This window comes from Neolamprologus multifasciatus, chromosome 20 (assembly GCF_963576455.1).
Source record: "Neolamprologus multifasciatus chromosome 20, fNeoMul1.2, whole genome shotgun sequence".
Taxonomy (NCBI): domain Eukaryota; kingdom Metazoa; phylum Chordata; class Actinopteri; order Cichliformes; family Cichlidae; genus Neolamprologus; species Neolamprologus multifasciatus.
In genome coordinates, this window is record NC_140458.1 from 27,808,757 (window position 1) to 27,832,140 (window position 23,384).

Below are 23,384 nucleotides of genomic sequence, written 5' to 3' on the forward strand. Positions count from 1 at the left end.
GTCCTCTTCAAGGAAAATGCCTGGGCTCTGCTTTGTGGCCTATCCTTCTTCCAAGTATGGCAGCTTTTAAAAATGCTTCTAGGACTGTTTTTTAACTTCAGCTGTGGGTTTCAATTGTACGCTACTTTGCAGACTATTTCCGTCCGGATTTCCAGGAAGCGAGCTTAGGATGCTCTGACATTCAAGATCCTTTGAGTGTGCTATTAGTCAGGCTACCTGGTGCAGTGAGATAGCACTGAACCCCTTCAACCCTTTGAAACGCTGAGGACCCACAAAGCATCTTAGAACCAGAGCACCGATCAGAGACCAGCCCCTCTTTCACGGTGTGTTCATGTTCAGGAATCCATGGGACCGCACTGATGATTTCTGATCAGTGTGTTTATTCTTAGAGCCTTTATGCACGCCATCCCCAAACTCTCCACCCTCTTTGAAGTGCAGACACATGAAAGGGGAAAGCGTTGGCTCAAAGCCCAAAGGAGCCATGAGAGCTTGCAAACACATCTCCAAGTTGTTATTTACAAAATGCTTTGTTTTCCCATGGTCCGAAAGATGCCAAAATAACCCTCCATTTGCGGCGTTTTCAGTTTGGAGATTATAAAAGTTTCATTGTTTCTATGTGAGCTGAAGTGCAGTGGCGTGAAGACATGGTGATGCATTAGTTATGACTTAGCTTACAGGGGAAGATTACCTTTACTCACCTCTCACCAACAAATCCTGCTCCGTAACCAAGTGGAAGACACAAAGAGGATCAGTTCAAAATTACACATCAGGGTCGCAGACTTATGATGCCTGACGTCTTAGAGTTGTGGGAGGAATTTAAAGGACAGTAAGTCACTTGTGGTCAGGTTTGATAAACTGTTACGTTAACACAGCGGGTTGTGTCTGTTCACACTTTCTTTCTATCTTAAATCAAACTCAACATCAGTTCTGAATAGATTCCTTTAGTTGTAGAAGTCAGACTTGAGGTGAAGTCAAGAATTCAGACGTGGCAGAAATATTCTTTGACTCAAGACTCATTGGACTCAAACAGCCCAGATTTCTCACTCATTTATTAGTTGCAACTTTTAGCCAAACTCGAGTTAGGATGCCAGGTCACGTACCTGTATAGAGCTGACCTTACAGAATGAGGTGATTAGTGAAACGACCTGGTCTGTCAGCACACGGGCACGGTTTGCGTAATTGGTCGTAACAGTTGTGCATGCTGAATTGCTGCTCTTTTCAAGCTCAGTATGTCTGTGTAGAGCGATGCGTGAAGAGCCTCGTGCTAAGTGCATGCTACCCAGATTATTTAAAGTAACGAGAAGAGCCAAATGAAGACGTTTTCTGTGTACATTTATGTGTGTCTGCCAGGTTTAGCGCACTGCATTGTCTGCTGGGGGGTTGATGCTAAAACCATCGAGACAAACAGGCAGTGGTACTATTGAGTGTTTCATTTGAGACTGTTAAATGATTTGTTCAGTTGTCAGATGTTCCTGTTTGAATGCCACTGTTGTCCCCAGTGGGCCAATGAAGGAGGTTCCTAGGAGGCAGTGAAAATATTCAGCGTGTCTGGCGGATGAAATTGTTTTTTTTTCCTGTCAGAAAACATTTGAGAATACAGTTTGCAGGAGGCTAACACGATATGACTATTAAACACATAGCAGTATGCCAACAAATAAAACAAATCAATCGAGAGTTCTGTCAAGTCTTTGTGGTGCAATCTCACAGGTTCCCCATCAATATGATCAATAATAAAAGGGCATAAAGCAGCTGTGGAAAAAAGGTCAAATAATCAGATGAACGGTCACATGTATTCTCCTTTTTTGTTCGAAATTAGACATCTGTTTTGTAGAGAATGTTTGTACATTTCTTTTACTTTTGCCTCTGCCTTTTTATTACCTGTGCCAGGAGGTTGTAATTTTCATAGCATATGCATTTGCGTGTGCATGTCATCATTTCATGTCTTTGAACGCGTGATCTTGAGAAGTTTTAAATGAATTCTGTTTAAACTTCATAAAGTTGTAGAATGGGGTCATGTTAACAATCCGTTAAAATTTGGTTTACACCAAAGTCTTCAGGGTCAACGTGATTGATGATTTATTGGTCGAAAATGGACAAAAACCCATTTAACCTAGAAACTATGATTCTTACAAGTGTGATGTGTATTGTCTACATATACAAAGTACCATATAAGGATTTAAAATATGAGGTCACATTTGACCTCTGACCACTCCTTCAAGGTCAGTAGATTAATCTGATGTTTCTCACTGCCATCGTTTGTACTGACAACATATAGGAATATAGGGAATGATAAATGGGGATTTTAAACATAATGTTACTTGGTGTTTATTACTATTTTAACATTAAAAAAGATAATACTAAACAATGAAATGAATGCTACTCAAATGTAAAAACTGTTCTCAAAATTCAGTCAACAGGCTTTAACAGAAAAAGTAAAAGTCTGCATTTCCAAATGTTTTTTTTCTTACTTCAAACTTCTTAAAGTATGTTGAAAAAAAAAACCCCATAGAAAACACAATGCTATTCCACTCCTTGGTGGAGGATTGTGCTCTTGGAGTGCTTGTTGTTAACAAAAGTTTTTGGGAAAGAGAAAAATCTGCCATGTCCTCACTTCCTGAAAGAGCAGTTTGAGTTTTAACCCTGGAGAACCCATGGGGTCAAATTCGACCCCATGGTTTCCCTAGAAAACCAATGGGGTCGGATCTGACCCCATGGGTTCTCCAGGGTTAGGGTGATAATTTATAGCTGCTTTTTCTCATAGAATCAGATTGATAGGAATCTTAGATTCACGGTGTAGTTTACAGATTTTGCAGTTGTTTTTTTAACCTAATTAGTAAGGGTTGGAAAAGCTGGAGTAGACATTGTTTAAACTTTGAACAGAATTCCGGGCCAGATTAGAATCCAGACACGACAGTCGAATCTGTTTTTCTCATCTCGCTCTCAACAACACTCACATTTTTATCTACTGGATACGAGATATCACTGAAAGCCCGTTCTCCGTGTTTGAGCAAGAGAGGCTTAAAGTTCATTACTTCATGTCACAGATGTCAAAGTTGGCTGTTGGACCAGGATTGGCTTCTAAACTAGTTGTAATGACACAAATCCTGCCCGAAGGTACATGGCTTAAAATCAGACTTTTAAGAGCCTGGATTAATTTAAAAAGGGTCTCCTGATGTCAGATGCTCAACATACATCATGTTGAACAGCAATAGGGTGTGTGTGTGTGAGTGTGTGTGTGTCTATGTAAAAGAGGGTACTACTCGAGCAGATTATCCTGGGTCTTTTCATAGATCCCTGTCTCATTTCAATGACAATGGGAGATCAGTGTCAATTAGTGCCGTGTCTTTGCATTGTGATCCGGAGAGGCGATAATAAAGCTGGGTTTTAGCCCAGGAAGACGAAATGACATTTAATTATTTCACCTAATGCATCCTGTATGTGCTGTACTCTATGACTGTATCAGTTTGATCCAAATGTGTTTCTTTGTGCGCATTATTTCCTCCTTATGCTCTATTAAAATGTCCCCTACAGATTGTTTGCTAGGTTTGCTCCTCCGTCCCCTTCACAGAACCACTCTTCCCTCTGGCTGCTCATTTGTTATGATGGCCTCTGGATTTGAGTGTGTGTATGCGTGCATATGTGTGTGTGTCTGTGTGTGTGTTAGAGGTCAGTGGGGAGTGAGGCTCCTCATAATCCGGTAATCAAACCAGCTGCCACCAGACCCAACCCCCAGCCTCCATACATCCGTCTTTCCATTCTCTCTCGCTCTCGCTGTATGTCTTCCCACATTTATTCCGTTCTTCTGACAGTTTTACGTTCTGTGTTTTGATGTCTTTTTTTTACACGTTAGAGAATCGCCAAATAACCATACATAAATCAAAAATCTAAATAAAAGAATTAGATTTTTTCCCTTTTTAAAACTTAAATAAATTCAATTAATAGCATCCTGAAATATTTTTACTAAAGCATTAACAAAGATAAAGATTTGTGTTTATTTATAGTAGCGTAAACAAATTAAGCCATAATCTCTCGTTTTATTAATCCCTGGTTAAAAGCTCTCTCTCTCTCCCCCTTTTTTCCATTTCAGTTTTCAGTTTTTAATAAACCTTCTTCGCGCTCCTTCACCCTCTACCGCCTCTCTGTCCTCCTGCTCATGTCCATGTCACATCTTCCCTCTATCTCTGTTCACCCCTCACCCTCCACCCATAATGCTCCTTTTTCTCCCTTTCTTTATTTCATTCTTTCATGTCATTTCTTCCGTGTATTGCTTTCTTATGCTGTGTTTGTGTGCATTTGTGTCCCTTTATGGCTTATTTGCCAGCTTGTTGGACCAAATTGCTTTACAGCATACAACACCGCCCAGCAGTACATCCAGTATAGATTAAACACACTTCGTGTCTGCGAATAAAATGGGTGTTTGTGAGGGCTGTGACCTGCTGCGCTTCCAATGAGCTCATTTTGTGGACTCCCAGCGAAAGGAGTGCCCTGTCGAATCTTTAACTAAAGCTGCGTGTGGGAAGATGGAAACCCAACGCTTCCCTACATGAGAACGCTCAGTTTGCACGCCACCTTCTGTGTGACTCACAAATAGATGAAGACTTCAGAGGATCACTTTTCTCTTACTTAACTGTAACACATGATAATGAATTGCATCATCCTTTCTAGAGACTAAAGTGGACCTCAGAGGATTCAGCACTTTTATGCTGCAAATCTCCTATCACCACATCTTATGCCTGACATGTAGGTTCACAGATGATGACTACATTCACACATACGGCAATAGAGAGTGTCTACAGCCATGCTGTTTGATCTTCGGGGCTGTAGTGGAAGTAAGAAGAGCGAAAAAGAAGCACTAAAATACTTTGTGTCATGCTGTCTCCACAGGATTAAGCAAGTGTCAGTGAAAGCTAATGCAAAAAAATAAAGAGTTTATGTGGAGTTGCTGCCCATGTTCATACTCATCGTCTCTGCAACATATACCCTCATTGTATCAGATTTTTCATATTTGATGTTATGAATTTGCTTAAGCTTAGAAAGATTAATGGTCCTGGTTCAATATTAAAGGCAACATTAATTATTAGACAAAAAACCTTTGCTAAGACCAGCTAAACCAAGGATTTTAATACTCTAAAAAACACAGTGTGGGGCTTCTGTGCTTTGTATTTCTAACCAGCAGCACCACCATAAGTCAGTCATATTTTACCATTCCCAGTACATGTAATCCAGTTGTTTCCTCCGGTGCTTACCTAGACATTCAAGCAGACCACAAATCACCTAATAACGGCTGATCTGACGCCAGGCCAGCCTATATCAGCGGTACTTCCTGTTTTTCCATGGGGCTCACTAATTTAAGTTGCTTAAGCTTCCCTGCAGTCGCTGTTGCCTCTGCTACTCACCTTCGCTCCAGCTCCTTTAATGCTATAACTGACTTAATCAGTGTCATATCGGTTGTCACAGATTCCTGCCTTTTTGTTTTTCCCCTGGGGTCCTCATGCTGCTGCCCTCACCTTTCCATCTTTGCATATTTATTTGTTGAAATTTTGTTATGGATAAAAAAAAAAAAAAAATATTTATTACAATAACTTAGGTGGTGTCAAAGCAGACTGCTATATTCAGGCTCCATAAACTCATTTTCTTGTAACTAGACGATCATATATAATACTATTATAATACTGTATAATATGTCATACAGTACTAATTTATCTGTTAGATATCTGTGTGAGAAACTGTCAGTGAACCGCAAATGTAAAAGAAAGTGTAAATAATGTAATTATCTCATAGTAAGTAAAAAATTTTTTAGGTTAAATGTCATTAAAATATTAGAAATTAGGTTAATTTTAATTAAATTTTAAATATGTAAAGAAAAAGCTACAGTTAAACATTAACTGTAAACGATATTATAAAGAGTTGTATCTAAACAATTCAATGAATCCAGTGGATCAGATAATGTTCCTGCTTAGACATTAAGACATCAAAGCTTCCTCCTTCTTATATGAGTTCTAATGTCACAATTCCAATATATTTTAAGGCAAATAAGGATTATTTATGTTTTTGCATTAGCTGTTTTTGCTTCCCTCAGACCATACTGTCATACAGCTAGAATATTTTATATATTTTTTATGTTGTCAAATCTACTTCTAGTGACCAGCACCTCATGGTAACCTTTGGTGTGAATGGATTGTAAACACCACTTTTGTTACATGAATATAAAACTAAAATGAACTCCACCTTTTATCAAGATCAGCTTCAGTCCCGGTCCAGTGATAGAAAACGTAGTTTCTGTGGTATCATCGACACAGAAGCACTGGTAGTTTCAGTTACCTGTGACTTTCTCTCCCACTCTTAATCAATTTAACATAAAATTACATTAATTACATTACGTTAACACGGTTGTGACTACTTCCTGTTTTATCTTTGCATTGGTGAATATCTCTGCTCTTCTGTCGTCTCTGTCGTTCCTCACCTCTTCCTCTGAAGCTTCCTCTCAAAGTTTCTTCTTTCACTCTGTGCCCCGTCCACATCCTGGTCACTGACTGTGCAACTCTGACTTTCTCTCTCTCTTTCTCTTTCCTTATAACTTGCATAAGTTCCTCTTCTATCCGTTCACCTAACTGGCTGCCCTCTGCTATCTTCTTCAACTCTTCAGATGGCGTCCACAGCATTTCGGCTCAGTGTGTTCTCCGCGTCCTCATTATCACAGAGGACATGTTGGGCAGCAGTGTCACTGTCCGCCTTCAGAACATGTCCCAGGAGCACTTCCTGTCACCACTGCTGGGAACCTTCTTGGAAGGTGTGTCCGCTGTTCTCTCAGTTCCTGTTGAGGATGTTTTCATCTTCAACATTCAGCCGGATCTGGATGCAGCACCCGGAGGAATCCTGAATGTCAGCTTCTCTGCCGCGTTGCCGGGTGGACATTTCTTTCCCTCTGAGGCCCTGGAGGAGCAGCTGTACCTGAACAGGCCGAGGCTGACGTCACTGACGCAGATGGAGGTTAGTCCATGTGCAAAAACACACACACAGAGGAATCACACCTCTGAATGTCTGACTTTAACTCCTTCATCACATCACAAAGGCAAAAATGTTGGCAAGCATATAAATACCATTTAACTCTCTCATGTGGTGTTTCTCTGGTTCAAAGCATGGTCTTTTTGCTGTATTGAAAACAAGAATATTCTTTGAGATTAATGAATGTACCTTTAATAATCGCCTTTAAAAATAGCCTTACACTCTTTCAGGCTGCACATGCACTGCATGAAATTATAGGAAGTTAGTTAATAAATATTAATCATTTATGAGGTATAACATTTAATATTTCTTGAAATTATTTATTTTAAAATGTATTGACTTATTAATTCACTTTATTAAAAAGAATGACAGTAAGCCTATGTAACAGAGAAATATTCATTAACTACACCTGTTTAACTGCACATTAATGGAAATATTGATTCAGTCAAACATGGCAGCAACTTAATGAATTTACGCATGCAGACATGGTGAACCCGACCTGTCAAAGTTCAAATCAAGCGTCCAAATGAGAAAGAAAGAAGATTTTAGTGACTTTTGAATGTGGCATTGTTGTTTGTGCCAAATAGGCTGGTCTGAGTGTTTTACACTCTGATCTCCTGGGATTTTCCTACACTAGAGTTTATAAAGAATGTTCTGAAAAAGAGAAAATTTCCAGTGAGTTCCATTTGTGTGGGTGAAAAATGCCTTGTTGATGTCAGCGCTCACAAGACAACAGGGCAACAGTCAACTCAAATAATCACTTGTTGAAACCAAGGTATGCAGAAGAGCATCTCATCAAACCTTGAAGCAGATGGGCTACAGCAGCAGAATAACACCCTGGGTGCTACTCCTCTCAGCTAAGAGCAAGAAACTGAGGCTATAGTTTACATGGGCTCACCAAAAGTGGGCATTAGAAGACTGAACAAATTGTTGTCTGGTCTGACGAGTCCCAATGTCTGTAGTACGGAGCCCCGCAGGGGACATGGGAGAAAAAAAAGATCTCGCAAAACTTTTGCGAGATCTCGCAAAACAAACTCGGGATCTCGCAAAACTTTTGCAAAATCTCGCAAAAGTTGAATTCCAACAATGGCGGCAGCTACTTAGTTGTAATATTACTCTTTCTGGGTCACAAAATACACTTTTAAGATATTTTGAGACGTGAATGTAGTTGTGTAAATGTCAGATACCTGCTCGGTTTACAAGACATCACATATTTGCACGATGTGCCGCTTTCCCGGCACATCGTGCCTCAACCTCCTGGTCGGCTTCGAGCTGGCGGCCTCCGAAGAATGCGGCTAAAACTTTTGCGAGATCTCGCAAAAGTTTTGCGAGATCCCGAGTTTTTTTTGTGAGATCTCGCAAAAGTCCGTCTTAATTTTTTTTTTTCTCCCATGTCCCCTGCGGGGCTCCGTACTGTTGAAATATTTGATGTAAACATAATAAAAACATGTTTTCATCCTACCTTTCATCAGGGGTTCAGGCTGCTGGTGATAGTGTTTTTTTTCCTTGGCACACTCTGTACCAACCCAGAATCGTTTAAAGGCCTCGTCTGAGGGTTACTGACCATATCCATCCCTTTATGACCACGGTGTGCTCTTCCTCTGATGGCTGTTTCTAGCAAGATAATGTTGATTGTCACAAAGCTCACATCATCTCAAACTGGTTTCTTGAACACGACAGTGAGTTCACTGAACTCAAATAGCCTCCACATTCACTTCATGGATGTGCAGCTGGCATTGCTGCAGGAACTGTGTGATGCTGTCATGTCAATATGGAGCAATATCTCCGAGGAATGTTTCCAGCACTTTGTTGAATCAATGCAATGAAGAAGACAGCTCTGATGTGTCTGTGAAGGTTCTCAGTCATCCAGGTCATCGTAGTCAAAGGAGCTTGCAAAGAAAAGCGTCTGGACTTCTTTAAGTTACTTGAAGACGTTTCACCTCTCATCCGAGAAGCTTCTTCAGTTCTAAGGTCAAATGGTGGAGAGTCCCAGATATAAACCTAGTGGAAGTAACCCCCCACAGAGGGACAAAAGGACCTCCTGATGATCCTCTAATCGCCTGAGCCAAGGTGTGAAACTGGGTGTGGGTCCCAATCAGCCAGAGTTTCGGGTGAGTTCATTATGAAACCTGGCCCCACCTTATCATGCGAAATCCTGAGGTCAGATGGCCCAGGATGTGAGTGGGTGTTAAGGCGTCTGGGAAGGGATCTCAAAACTGGATTATAGATGGCAGAGAGTTGGTGTCGTAAACCACCGTCTCTGTTCAAAGATGGTCGCTCACAGTGGACATAGATGGCTTCTTTCACTCCTCTTTCAAACCATCTGTCCTCTCTGTCCAAAATGTGAACATTGGCATCCTCGAAAGAGTGTCCTTTATCCTTAAGATGCAGATGGACAGCTGAGTCTTGTCCTGTGGAGGTGGCTCTTCTGTGTTGTGTCATGCGCTTGTGAAGTGGCTGTTTGGTCTCTCCAATGTAGAGGTCTTGGCATTCCTCGCTGCACTGTACAGCATACACCACACGCCTTAACACCCACTCACATCCTGGGCCATCTGACCTCAGGAATTCGCATGATAAGGTGGGGCCAGGTTTCACAATGAACTCACCCAAAACTCTGGCTGATTGGGACCCACACCCAGTTTCACACCTTGGCTCAGGCGATTAGAGGATCATCAGGGGGTCCTTTTGTCCCTCTGTGGGGGGATACTCTCGCTAGGTTTATATCTGGGACTCTCCACCATTTGACCTTAGAACTGAAGAAGCTTCTCGGATGAGAGGTGAAACATCTTCAAGTAACTTAAAGAAGTCCAGACGCTTTTCTTTGCAAGCTCCTTTGACAGCTCTGATGGCAAAAAGTACTAGCAATGTGTAACTAATAAAGTGGCCTGTGAGTATACATCTGAGCTTGTTGGATGTGAACTAGTAATAACACAATACAGCTTCCTGTGGCACATCAGCCATGTGACTTTACAGAACAATGGGCAAATATGACCATTAAATGTTCTCATGCATGAAATCAGGAACACCTGGACAAGCACATCAGTTATGTAATATTTACACAACCCAAGGGAATCTCGCAGTAAGAGAGAGAGAGATAGAAGCAGAAGGAAGAAGGTGAATGCAGAAGAAGGAAATATTTATAAGGGGTGAGAGAGACACCAGTGGTGAGTGCCTTTGACCTTATCTTAACAGGCACTGTCACACAACCACACATGCAAACAGGATCTTAGCTCTTAAGAAGACACAATCTAGTGAATATATCTGGTCCACTGGCCTTAACAGCAAGCAAAAGCTGTAAATATACTATTTGGGAAAGTGACTGGTTATGCAAAGACACACAGCCCACTGCTGTCACTGTGACTGATAGCTGGGGGGGGGTTGACCTGTGGAGAAGGTTAAGACTGCTAGTATCAGTTAAATGAAGGTAATATGAATATTTTAAGTAAAAAGAACCAAGAAAACCCCAATGTGATAATAAAATGACATTGTTTAAAATGGAATAAATAAAGGTATTCCCATTTTAAATATGTATGTCTAACATTACTGAAGATTACCATTTTGAAGCAATCAAATGATAACCTACACCAGTCAGAAGTGTGAAGCCACCTAACAAGTCAGTTAGTGAGAAACTCCATGATGCAGCTCCTTCCCCAAACTACAGGTATAGACTTTTATAACCAGCCCATACATCATAGCAGAATTCAGAAGAAGGTGGGTTTACCTTACCTGCCTGCACATTTACTGTTTTGATTTATGTGCCAGTAAGTATAATATAGTAAATAAACTTTAAAAGGCTGTGTAGCATTTTTGTTTTTTTGATGCTCCTACCAGTATGACTGTGCCAGTGCCTTACAGTAACATGTTTATATAGCCATGAGCATGTTTTAGTTTTAGCTAGCATGCTAGCATTCAAAACATTAGCATGCTAGCATGTTTAATTCCTCCTAAAAGAAAAAAAACATACTTATTTTTTCTTTCATGTTATTATTTCTACCAGTAAAGGTTTTTAAAATACAAATTCAACCAGTAGCAGATACTGATGGTTGCTTAATTTGTTTTTATATTGTTTTTTCAATTTATGTATTTCCTTGTTTGCCCAAATGATACAAATTAAGTATAAGAAACTGTTTTGGCATCTTTCTTCACTTCATCATAACATGTTACAAATGCATTAAACTGTATCTTTAAGTCATTGTTAAAAATGATACTTTTTAAAAATTTTAATAATCATCAGGGAGATTTTTACTTAATTAACTTCAGTACTAGGTGCTGATAATATTTAATGCACTTTTAGTTATTTGGATTGTTATAGTGATGCTTTTACTTTGAAGATCTGAAGACTTTTTCCACCATTGCTGAAATAGATCACTGGAACACAAAAACAAGAATGATTTCACCGCTTATAAATATTAAAAAGTAACTTTATTATGAGTGATAAAAGAAGCACTGAGTGAGGACGCCTGAAAGTCTAAATTGAGAATATTCCTCACACTACACTGTATATGTTTCCTCTGCTATTGCTCCAGGTCCTCCCGTTTGATGACAACGTGTGCTTGCGGGAGCCTTGCCAGAACTACATGAAGTGCATCTCAGTGCTGCGTTTCAACAGCTCTGCCCCCTTCATCTCCTCACCCTCCATCTTGTTCCGGCCCATCCACCCCATCGCAGGACTACGCTGCCGCTGCCCAGTGGGATTCACGGGTGATTACTGTGAGACAGAGATCAACCTGTGCTACTCCAACCCCTGTCTGAACGGAGGGGTGTGTGCCCGCAGAGAGGGAGGGTACACCTGTATCTGCCGCGAAGACTACACCGGTGAGTAGCGAGGGAGTGTGTGCGTGTGCTGTGTTTGAAAGTGTTTTGTGGAAAAGTCTGTTTTTGTCTGACGAACAATGTGATATATTCATAAACAGTTTGTTTCAAGAAACTGTAGAATAAACCAGGTTTAATATAAGGCTGAGTCATTCTTGCCTTGTCAGTTAAATTTAATAGAACTGATTTATATCTAATCAGCTTAGTCCTAGTCCTTTTTTTCAACTAATTGACATTTCCAGTAGTGAGTCTGCTTTAATGAAGATGTGCTTGGAAAATGAGTGCAGGTCTTATTAGCAGTTCTTCTAGATCAAGCTTTGAGGGAAATCCTCAGAGGAAAGCTTTCATATTCTTGGTTATGATACAAAAACCAGACTGTTTAAAAAGCTTACAACACTTAAAAAGAAGCACTTTCATCGGCTTAAAAGTGGAAAATTCTACTGCAAATTACTGTTTGTATGTTCCCATTGTGCCAGCATAGATTTCCACGCCCAAGTTTCCTCCCAAACTCAAACTTGTTAGCAATGATTCTAAATTGTAAAATTTGGACCCTGTATTGGCTCCAGCCTCTAAGTTCACTCTTAGTGAAGTGATGAAAAAATTGATGAATAAACAGTCTGTGTTAAGGAAAGTCAGCTATTTATGACTGCACTTTATGCGTGCAGTATTTCCTGTTTTATTTTGATAGTCTCTCATCCTGTGTGCATAGAGTTGAGTTTTGCTTGCTCTGTCTTGTTAGTGAGTAATTAGCTACAGCTGTGTACACCTGTGGTCCACCCTCTCGTTATCCTGTGTGTGTAGTTAAGTCTTCAGTTTTTCTCTGTTCTTCGATGTCTCATCACAGTTTGCTGTGTGTTTCCATGTGTTCAGTGTGGTGTCTGTCGTTTGTTCCTCATTCCAAGTTCCTAGTTTCTCGTTTTTGGAGTTTTGTACTATTGTATTTCTTTAGTGTCTGGTAGTTACAGTAAATAAAGCTGCCTCTTTTAGTTACCCCTTTGTTCCCGAGTCCTGCCTTTGGATCCTACCTCTGGTTACCACACAGCGCCGCCTTCTGTTATGCAGCTAGGTACTATAGATGTGCAAAGATTAGCAGCTAGCTGTGAAATGAAGTAAATTCTCTGTTCTCCAATCGTCCAGATGCATCTTCACAGCATCTTCTTCCTCTTTTTACTCTTGTTGCTCTCCCCCCAAACACATCTGGCCAATAAACAAACTGGATATTCTCACATAGTTTTTAGAGATGCATTTTGGTTCACTTACAGTTCATTTGGATTTTTCTATATGTGAAAGCAAACCAATCCTCAGGGAAAAGCTACAAGTTTAGAAACTCATCAACTGATCTTTTTGTTCCGTAGTATTCACAAAGTCACAGTGATCTTTCGAAAGTTTCAAACCTTCAAATGAAATGCTTTGATTTTTTAAATATTATCTATCTATCTATCTATCTATCTATCTATCTATCTATCTATCTATCTATCTATCTATCTATCTATCTATCTATCTATCTATCTATCTATCTATCTCTATATATATAGATATATATATATATATGTGTATGTATATATATATATATTAGGGGTGCAACGATACTCGTATCGATATTGAACCGTTCGATACAGTGCTTTCGGTTCGGTACGCATATGTATCGAACAATACAACATTTTTAATTTATTTTATCAACTTTCCTTCTGACGGTGCTGTCTGTGTTGAGCGCTCAGTGGATCTGCGCTCGACACTGCAGCCTAGGCGGAGTAGTCGAACACAGATTCACTGAGCGCAGGGCAAGCTAGCCAGAAGTTAAGCGCATCATGGACTAAAGTAAAACAGTATGTTGGATGTGCCAGCAATGCTCAATTACATGGGCAGTTAGCTCGTTAACATGTTGGCCGTCCAGCCCCACGCACGGGGCGATCCGCGGTAGCTCGTTAACGGAGATTTGCCGTGTTGTGGCGTTAACCTCATTTCAGATTAACGCTGACAGCACTAGTGGGAACACAACGAATATGACTGCACATTTACGCCGACATCATCCTAGTGCAAAGACAAGTAGAAGCAGACAAAAACAACAAGCAGGCATGCTACAAACTTTACCCGAGTCATTTAGACAGCCGTTAGCACATGATTCTCCTTATGGGGACCTGATATGTTTAATATGCTGCTGAGAATATAGCCCAGAAGAAGCGTATAGTATAGCTTTTATTTTGGAAAGAGCCATTTCTCTGTAATAAACTCTCTTTTCCAAAGATGAGTGATTCCTCAATCAGATACAGGGCTCGCAAAATCGGGCTGCCCTGCCCTGCCCGTCGGCCTATCGTAGGAAGGAAAAATATATGTCAATGCTTTTGCATTCTTTCGGAAATGTAGCTGGGTAATTATGTCATTGGCATCGGTGAGCCACTGTCAATATGTGACATATTGAAATCGCGTTTGAATTTGCGCTTGTTTTTTGCTTTCACTTTGCAATCGCGTGAACTGTGTATAGAGAGCGACAGCACTGATTGGTGAGTGATGATAATTTGCACACCAATTCCTCTGACATCGTCTTATCAATCGTTAGCTTACTATGCAAACATGACAAGTGAAATCTCCCGCAGCAAGCTTAAACATGTGAGAGGTTGATTGCGCAGAGAATCGCTGAGCGTTATGTGAGTGCCTGTGTAAAAGCAGCAGGATATATGTTTTAGTTCTGCTGAGCCAAATAAGACAGGTCAGGGTGAAGAAGTGACAGCCAAAGAAAAGCTTACCACAAAACGGAAAAGTTATGACAAATCAGACTATAAGGCAAAAAGAAAGTGCAGCTTTATGGTTTCATGGACAAAAGAATTTCTGTGGCTGCAATATGACGAGCTAAATAACCAGGGCTGCACATAAGTGGTCCGCAGGTGCGCATTCGCTGTCAAAATAAAAAACGCGCACAAGATAAGAAGTTGCAACGTGTGTTTGCGTACATAAGATTTTATGGAGGAGGACAGACATTTGTTTAGAACTCTTAAAGATGTCGAAGAAGCTCCTTTAAGCAATTACTTTGGTGTTCTTCCACCTCCAAAGAAATGTCAGAAGGAGTCCGAACCACAAAAGAAGCTCGTATTCTCGGAAAAGTGGTTGCAGGAGGTGAGCTGTCTTCAAACAAATGATGAACGCACAGAGATGTGGTGCAGAATGTGCCGTGAAAATTTAATAAATGACAAATTAATAAAAAGGCATGAACATTTTTTTTGTATCAAAAAAATATCGAACCGTGACACCAAAGTATCGAACCGAACCAAACCGTGAATTTTGTGTATCGTTGCACCCCTAATATATATATATATATATATATATATATATATATATATATATATATATATATATATATATAATACACATGCTGTAATGATAGGCCGGAGGCAGCATTTGTGTGTTCAAATTGTATTACCTGCCTGTCATTGGTTTGAATGCAGTGGCCACAGACAAGAAGAGAGGTGTATTTTCAAAGGAAAAAAATGCAGTGGAGTGTGTCTTTGTGTGTTTGTCTGTTTGTGTCTGATTCTAGCCTTTAATACTGCGCTCTGAAAACTAAAACTGACTGTGTGCGTCTTTGTTCATGTCCCACACTGACTTCCGTTTTGATCTGTGCTGTTTTCACTCTTGTGTCATGTTGAGCTGAACAACATGAAAACACACACTCTGCCTCCTGGGAGAGCTTTCTCCTCCTCAGCCCTCTACCTGTTACTTAGTCTTTTGTACTCACACACACAAACACACACATATGCACATGCACGCTAGCGCCACTGCCACGCTTACCGTTTTTTAATCTGTTGCCTTTTCATACACACTCTAACACACACACACAGTGCTTCGTTCTTTCTTACCTTTCCAAAACACCGGACTTATTTCAACAGGACTCCGATTTTTCCCTTCCCTTCATACTGCTGCATTGCTTCTGCTATTGAGTGGCTGTGGGAGAGGGTAGAAGCTATGAATGTCAGCGTGTGTGTCTGGGGGATATTTCACATTGCCTTTTATTTCGAATCAAAAGAGAGCTGGGGGAGTGAAGCAACACTTTTCTTTCATGAGAGAGACAGAGTGTTTTCCGAACTCCCACCGAGGCAGACAAGAAAAAAGAAAAAGAGATGAGGAGAGAGATAGCAAATGAGCAAAGGAGAAACGGAGGTAGAAAGAGACGTAGAGCAAGTGGGAGGGAGACAAAAAGTGGAGTATGATGAGAAAAGGGAAACAGAGATGGAGAGAGGCGAGAAAGTTTAAGAAGTGGAGAGAAATTTGTAAAAGATGGATAAAAGGAACTTGAAGAAGAAGGAGAGGTATTAAAAGCACGAGGAAGAGAAAAGATTTTTTTTTTTTATAGATCACTGGATTGCAGATGATACCAGAAAGAAATTGGTAATTGAAATGGAAATAGAAATTTCTGACAGTATGTGATCCATGCTTACAGCGTCCACAGGAGCAGAAAACACATTTAAGTGAGGGGGCACAGGGTGGACAGAGAGAAATGACACAAAGTGTAAAAGATTGGATAGCAAAGAAGACAGCAGAGCTTAAAAGATGAAGGAAAAGAAGGAGGGGAGACGGCTATGGCAGCATAGTAAAAAATTAGGGAGATGGATGAGAATAACACGGACGAGGAGCTATAGGGGGAAAAAACGGAGAGGCATCTATGAGAGAGTGGGAAAGAGCGGTGAAAGAGGGAGTGAAGGAAATCAGATGGATTCTGGGCAGTCATTGTTGTGCTTTTCCTGCGTAGGCGTCGGGTGTTACAGTGTCTTGACAATACCCCGGAGCTATTGGGAAGAGGAAAAGAAGGAATACAACAACTAAACAGGGACGAATTGATTCCCAAACACTGAACTCTCCTGACTAAGTTTGTGCTGCTGCTCATTTTTCCATCCTGCCATTATCCATCCCCCCATATGCTCCTTTGCAGCTTTGAATTGGGTTCCCTGAATATCTGTGGATTGCTCACACAGGCAGGAGGTAGGCCTGAGGTTTTGACCGAGTCGGAAAACTTTCTGTTTCCATTGAGGGAGAAACTCAAAAGATCTGAGTCAGGTGTGATCTCTGAAGCACTTGCTGTTTCTTCAGGGTTGGTGGAGCACAGTATGCCCATCACAAAGAGCATAAGCTGCATCTTTATCATGATTGAGCATCTTCGCCTCCTTCACCAATGAGGTTTTCATAGTACATGTAACCTCAGGCTAACCTTTCTCTAAACTCCACATTTAACCTCGGGATAAGTCATACTTGACACGGGATAAGTCATACTTGACACTTTAAAGGCGGGTTACCACGGCTTTTTACCCAAGCTGTGTAAAAAGGTTCACACTACCTTTGTGGTGCCAACTGCAGATCTACAGCACTAAGATACTGCATCAGCAGGGGTCGTACTATTCAGCTGAGTACTGAATCCCCAGGGTTAGCCCGGGGTTTTAAATGAAACCGTGACACCTTATATGTTAAACCCAGTATGTTAGAGTCAAGGATTAAAGAATTTTAGATTAAAAACAGGATTTTGTTTGGCCTTTTTCACAGAGGATCTTCAGGTATATCTAATAAAACTAGTGAATCTCCTGCACCCAAGTTTGTCCTGTAACACGACCCTTTCAACCCAGTTTTACCACCTATTTTCTTTTCTTACTGTTACATGTTAAAAATTCTTTGTGGAAAAGTATCAATGAACTTGTATTTATAGTCTCTTGTCCCAGTCTTGCCAATGCTACTTCGCTGTGTGCACCACTTTGCCCCTCCACCGAGCACATGCATGGTGACCTTGAGGAAACAAACTAAAGGACAAACCAGCACAATGGCAAATTACTGCAGTGCTGTAACCACACTGCATTTCTTTTTTTAATCAAATTTTTGGGGTTGACAAACAAATCTTTGCACGTCTATAACAGTGCCTGCCAAGCCAAAGGAAGGGGAAACATTCAATGGTCAATTTCAGGTTTAGGCAAGATTGTTTAGCTGTCTGCCATCATTGTTTACAGTGGCCCTCAGAGGTCAAATCCATTTCAATTCAAGAAAACACCAGCAAACAGAAAAAAGCTGCAAAAACGCACAAAACACAATAAAAGTAGAATAAAAGATAACCAAACTGTTTTTGGGGAGCCAATAATGTGACGGAACAGCTGCAAAAGTAACAAGCTAACAGTAAACGGCTAATAGCAACCAAATATGTATCTGTAGTATTACATGAATTGTGATATTTTGTATCTTTTTCTCTCTCACACCACAGATGATCCATCTGTGCTTTTGCAGCGTTTATCTGTATACTGGTGAGTCATTAACGGAGCCTTATGAATAAATTTGTGTTTTTAGAGAAGCGCCCCACATTTTTACCAACTAGCATTAGCATTTGAAATGCTAACCTCTGATTTATACCTCTCAAAACTATTTCCCATCATCCTTCTGCAGATATCAAAGTCCTTCTAATTTGAGCTTTAACAAACTCTTTGTGACCTGAGATCTGTGAACTTTAGTAAAATGAGTTTAAAGTGGGAATAGAAAAATTTTCACCTAACTAGCGAATGGGTAAGCTTCTTTGTACCTGCCGTCCATTCAGATGTCTGTCTGGGGAATCCAATACATTTAAACTTTAAATTCAAACTGCATGCTCCACAGACTGAATTGTGTGTGTCTGTTGTTCTATTTATTTATTTATCGAATTACATTATTTCTTTTACCCTTTATAGTATTAAATGGTGGTCTTAAAAAGACTACCATCTGAGCATGAAGAGATGCAGGTTGTGGTGATAAAAAGTAGAAAAAACAGGGGCATTGCCACTAACTGAAGTAATTGAATGCTTTTTAAAGCTTTTACTTCTCTAATCACTTTTCCCAAGGTGACATACATAGCAAGGAAATTATAGTTCTTACCTTTATTTGTACAAAACTCAGCTGAAGCTCTGTGTTTCTATTCATAAAAAATGTAATATTTCTTGCCTTGAGCATTCATTTCTTTGAAAAACATGCTAAGCTTACAGTGCTGAAAGGGATGTGCAACAGTCATTAACCCTGAAAACAGGAAAAAGACCTCAGCGGTATAAAGACAAGTTCCCAGTACACCTTAAAGGCAGAGATAACAGCTGACTAAAAGAGCGGATATCTGATCCTCCTTACAAAGTGAAAGAAAAGACTCAGAAGCGATAAAGACAGATGCACATTATGCAGATTTAGTAAGATATACTACACCTCGGAGAGCTGGGACATGCAAAGAGAAGATGACAAAAAGAGAGAAATTGGCATGGCTGCAGACTAAATAAATTTGTGAAAAGATAAAATGGGAATAGATGGCTTACGTAGAAATTAAATCTCTTGGTTGTGGGGAAGCAGTTTGTATGTTAGATAGCGGAAATCTGAGAAACAGAAGAGGAGGGAAGGTGATGCGGTAGGCAGAGTAGAGATTAGTTTTGGGTGCGATAAAGAAGATATGCATGTTACACGGAGAAATTCAATCCAGTAGGCAGAGATGGAAACCAGAGCACACACTAAGAACAAATAGGCAATGTTTAAGCTGGTGAAGAATAATCTAAATGCATATGGAGGTTTTAGCTTTTTGTAGGAAGTGGAGAAGGTTTAGAGAGAAAAAGAAATGGGATGAGGAGTGAGTGACTGAGAAAGAATGGGTTGCAGCAAGACTGAAGTTCAGGCTGTGAGACTAAATTAGTTTGAATTAGGAAAGAGAGAGAATAAAGAAAGGGAGAATGAATAAGGAGGGAATTAGTTTGGGGAATGAAATGAAGAGTTGAGCATTTAATGCAGAAGAAGAGTGCATGAATTTAATGTGTGTGAGACAAACTGGGAAGTATAGAGGATATATAGAAGAGATATGAACTAAAGCAAATAATGAATATGGAACACCTCAAGCAAGAGAAAGGAAATTTGAGAAATGAAGTTGCAGTTTTTTGTAGCACTAACCTTTAGAGCAGGCGTGCATGGTGCACATCAATCCTGCTGTATCATTGAAAGGAAATCAGTAATTCTCCTTAAATCACTTTGACAGAGCGCTTCATACAAAGAGAAAGAATCCGTAATGTTGCACATTTTGAGGCTCAAGAACATTAACAATGTGCATTAATTATCTTTGCTCATAGTGACCACTCTACTTATTTGGTTTTTTGGTTTTAATCACACCGTTAATTGACACTTACTTATCTGCATCAAACTTAATTAACCACTTTTATACACCGCTATAAATGCTGTTCCAATACTAGAATTTCAAATGAAATAGTAAACTACTCATTACATTATAAAAATATTTTAAAGCTGTATTTTTTTTTAAACATGAAAGTGAAAACAATATAAACATTTACATCAATGATGGCACTGCTTTAGTTTTCTGATTTAGTGTAAGGTCGTCTGCCTTTGTTTCTCTCTAGATAAACATATTTCTCAGCTTCAAATTCAATATCAGTTTTAGACACCAAGATGGACCTTTGTTGCTGTTTATGTGAACAGTTTGAACAGTTTCTATCCTCTAGGAAATACATTTCAAACTGAAGGATGGCATGAGCACCAAAAACAGTTGTATGACTGGCCCCCTGAACAGCTGGCGTTCTACTGTCCTATATACCTGCTTACTGTATCACATATGCTGGGGGAGAAAGAGCAAAAAGAGGGTTTGGTGAAGAAGACCTAATCTAACCAGAATGCAAACTAAATTAACAATAGAGCTCACAAAAACAGTACACAAATTAAAATTTGATCAAAAGTCTGGTGTGAATTTTAAACCAACAATCTGTGGATTATTTTCTGAGGGGAACATTTAAGTAAAGCAGAAAAGATATTCACCTAACTCACTATATTCCCAAAGACAGAAGAGACTCAAATTTAGCACAGACAACTAAAAAGCAATCCAAATGAAAACTAAATTAGTTTTAAAAAGATAAGACGCAACGTCAGACCTGACAAGGAAAACGAATTAAGCGTCAAAGACGAGGAGCTTTAACGATAAGACAAAGACAATATTTGAGGAAAAAACTAATGAGAGGTTGTAAAAGGTGAAATTAAGATCATTAACCACAACGGGGAACAAAAAAGACGTGGTGGTGAGTATTCTATAGAAAGATGGAGTTAAGAGAAAGAATAAAAGATAAAGAGGAGTTTAGAAAAGTTTCTGGAGAGGGTTAAACTGGGAGAGTATGTGGGAGAAGAGAGCTTTGAGTTTTGTGGGGAAGATAAAACCAGGCCGGATGGGTGAGAGTGCAGGAGAGGGAGATAATAGCATAAGATGGATTATTCAGAGAGTGACATGTGTTTTAGAGGTCATTAATAGAATAAAAGTGTGTGTGTGTGTGTGTGTGTGTGTGTGTGTGTGTGTGTGTGTGTGTGTCAGAGGTAACAAAGAATAAAGTGTCTGCCAGAGCAATAAGACCAGTTGGTTTCAGGAAAGAGCACAGATAGCACGGGAGGAAATAAAGGAAATAGAAACATATAAATACATAACATAATAGAGTAGGTGTAATGGAAATATGTGCATTAAATGGGGAAAAAAACACTTTGCAGGGGATGTGATATGTGGAGTCGACTAGGCTAAATGCATTAAACAGTGTGAGAGGAAGGGAAAAGGAGGCTAAATTAGTTTTAGGAAGATAAGTTGGGGAGCAGGAGGTAAGAGGAGGAAGTTCACATATCTTGGTTCCTCTCTGGTTTTATACATGTATATAAATAGTTGTGATTTCTTCATGTACCCATAAATGCCATAAATGCATGGTTGACAGCTGTAATTCAAAATCATGTTTGGTGATTCGGGCGTTTGCTTACTCTGTAAAGCGAGTGTGTATAGCGCTGGTATTTTTAGGATCCTCTGAGTTTGTTGCCTGATCTGTTTGTACCATCAGTTTCTTTACATCACAGACCTTCACTTCAGTGGTCCATGCAAAAGTCTAGAAGCAATTATGTGGTTTAATGAACCAGTCTCACCATTAGGTACACTGATCATTTTCTACTTCACTACATAAAACTGATTTCGTTTAAAGCTAAATTTAATCTTGTATAAATCTTATATTTTTGCTGGTTCTTTACCTCACAAAATAAAGTGCCTAAAACAATTCAAAATATAGCTGCAGCTATAACATTTACTTTAATACACAAATAGTTGTTATATTAAAAATTGTGATCATTTGTCCAGTTGCTTTTGAGCCCTGGAAATTGGTGTTTGTATATAGAAATGACTGTAATTCTTAAACTGTTAATACAATACCATGTTAAAACCAAAGAATTCATGTTGAAAGTCTGCAGTTCACAATTTGATTGTTTCATTTAACACCTACTATAGAAGTGCACCTATAAAAAAGAGGAAAATAAACATAATTGTTCAAGTTCTACTTTACAGTACTACATTTATTTATGTTCGGAAATATATAACTTTGGTGGTTAGCACTGTTGCCTCACAGCAAGAAGGTCCTGAGCTCAATTCCACGATCAGGCCGGGGTCTTTCTGTGTGGAGTTTGCATGTTTTCCACGTGTGGCTTCGTTCCGGGTACTCTGGCTTCCTCCCACAGTCCAAAGACATGCAGTTAGTGGGGATAGGTCAATTGAAAAATCTGAATTGCCTGTGTGAATGGTTGTCTGTGTCTGTGTGTTAGCCCTGTGACAGACTAGCGACCTGTCCAGGGTGTACCCTGCCTCTAACCCTAAGACAGCTGGAATAGGCTCCAGCCCCCCTGTGACCATGAAAAGGATAAGCAGCAAAGAATGGATGGATGGATTTGAATACATTAATTATCTATTTGTTTTTTAGTAATTACTCTCTTAGCTTTAGCTTTCTGAAAGTGTTTTAAAAGTGGATCATAGAAATAAGGACTAAAAAAACTGATGTTACACAAAGCAGTCAAAATCACTCTATGCATCCGTAATAACTACTACATTAATTCATAAAATAACTCATCTAATGTGCGGCACTCGTAACAAAAGTTACAGTTTCTGTTTACACAGTGATATTTTGATAGTTATTTAAACTCATTCAGATAAGGACGAGGGGGTACAGAGTCGTAGAAATTATGTATGGCGCAATAAAATGGAGGAACAGAAAATGAAAAAGAGGGCGAACAGAAGAATAAGCAAGAAAAGCCTAGAGGCTGAAGAGAGAAGGTTAAAGAGAATCAAAAATCAATGTGGGAAGTGATTGTTATCAATGTCCGTCATCTGATCTCATGAAAAAGGAAGAAACAGAGGGGCAAGAGAGAGTTGTGACAGAGATGGCAGCAGATGAAAGTTGAAATGGGAACACTGAAAAAGACCAAACACGTGAAGGAAAGAGGGGGAGCAAACAAAAGAGGACAAATGCTCAAGAGTTAAAATTTTGTTTAAAAAAAAGCTTTGAGAGGGAATACATGTGTATGGGAGGGAAATACAGCTCACAAGAAACAGAAATAAGTCAATACCAAGTAAATGAATAAACAATATAGGGCAGAGGAAGAGAAATACAAAAGCATGAAGAAAAAAAGTGCCTGAACAAAGGAAAACGGAGAAATTTAGAGACTGAAGAGGAGGAGAGAAAATATGGGAGAGGGAGGAAGTATAAAAAGTGCAAATCGAAGTTGTTAAGTAAGGAACAAACAAAATGTTTTCA

The 23,384-nt window shown here is 39.6% G+C and overlaps 1 protein-coding gene across 1 annotated transcript in view; it reads left to right on the forward strand.

Moving 5' to 3' along the window:
- Window positions 1–23,384, forward strand: part of celsr3 (cadherin, EGF LAG seven-pass G-type receptor 3) — a 119,831-nt gene that overhangs the window by 20,086 nt on the left and 76,361 nt on the right. Inside the window, 2 exon segments of the mRNA XM_085144974.1 lie at window positions 6,647–6,990; window positions 11,532–11,820. Coding sequence (XP_085001100.1) covers window positions 6,647–6,990; window positions 11,532–11,820 — 633 coding nt within the window.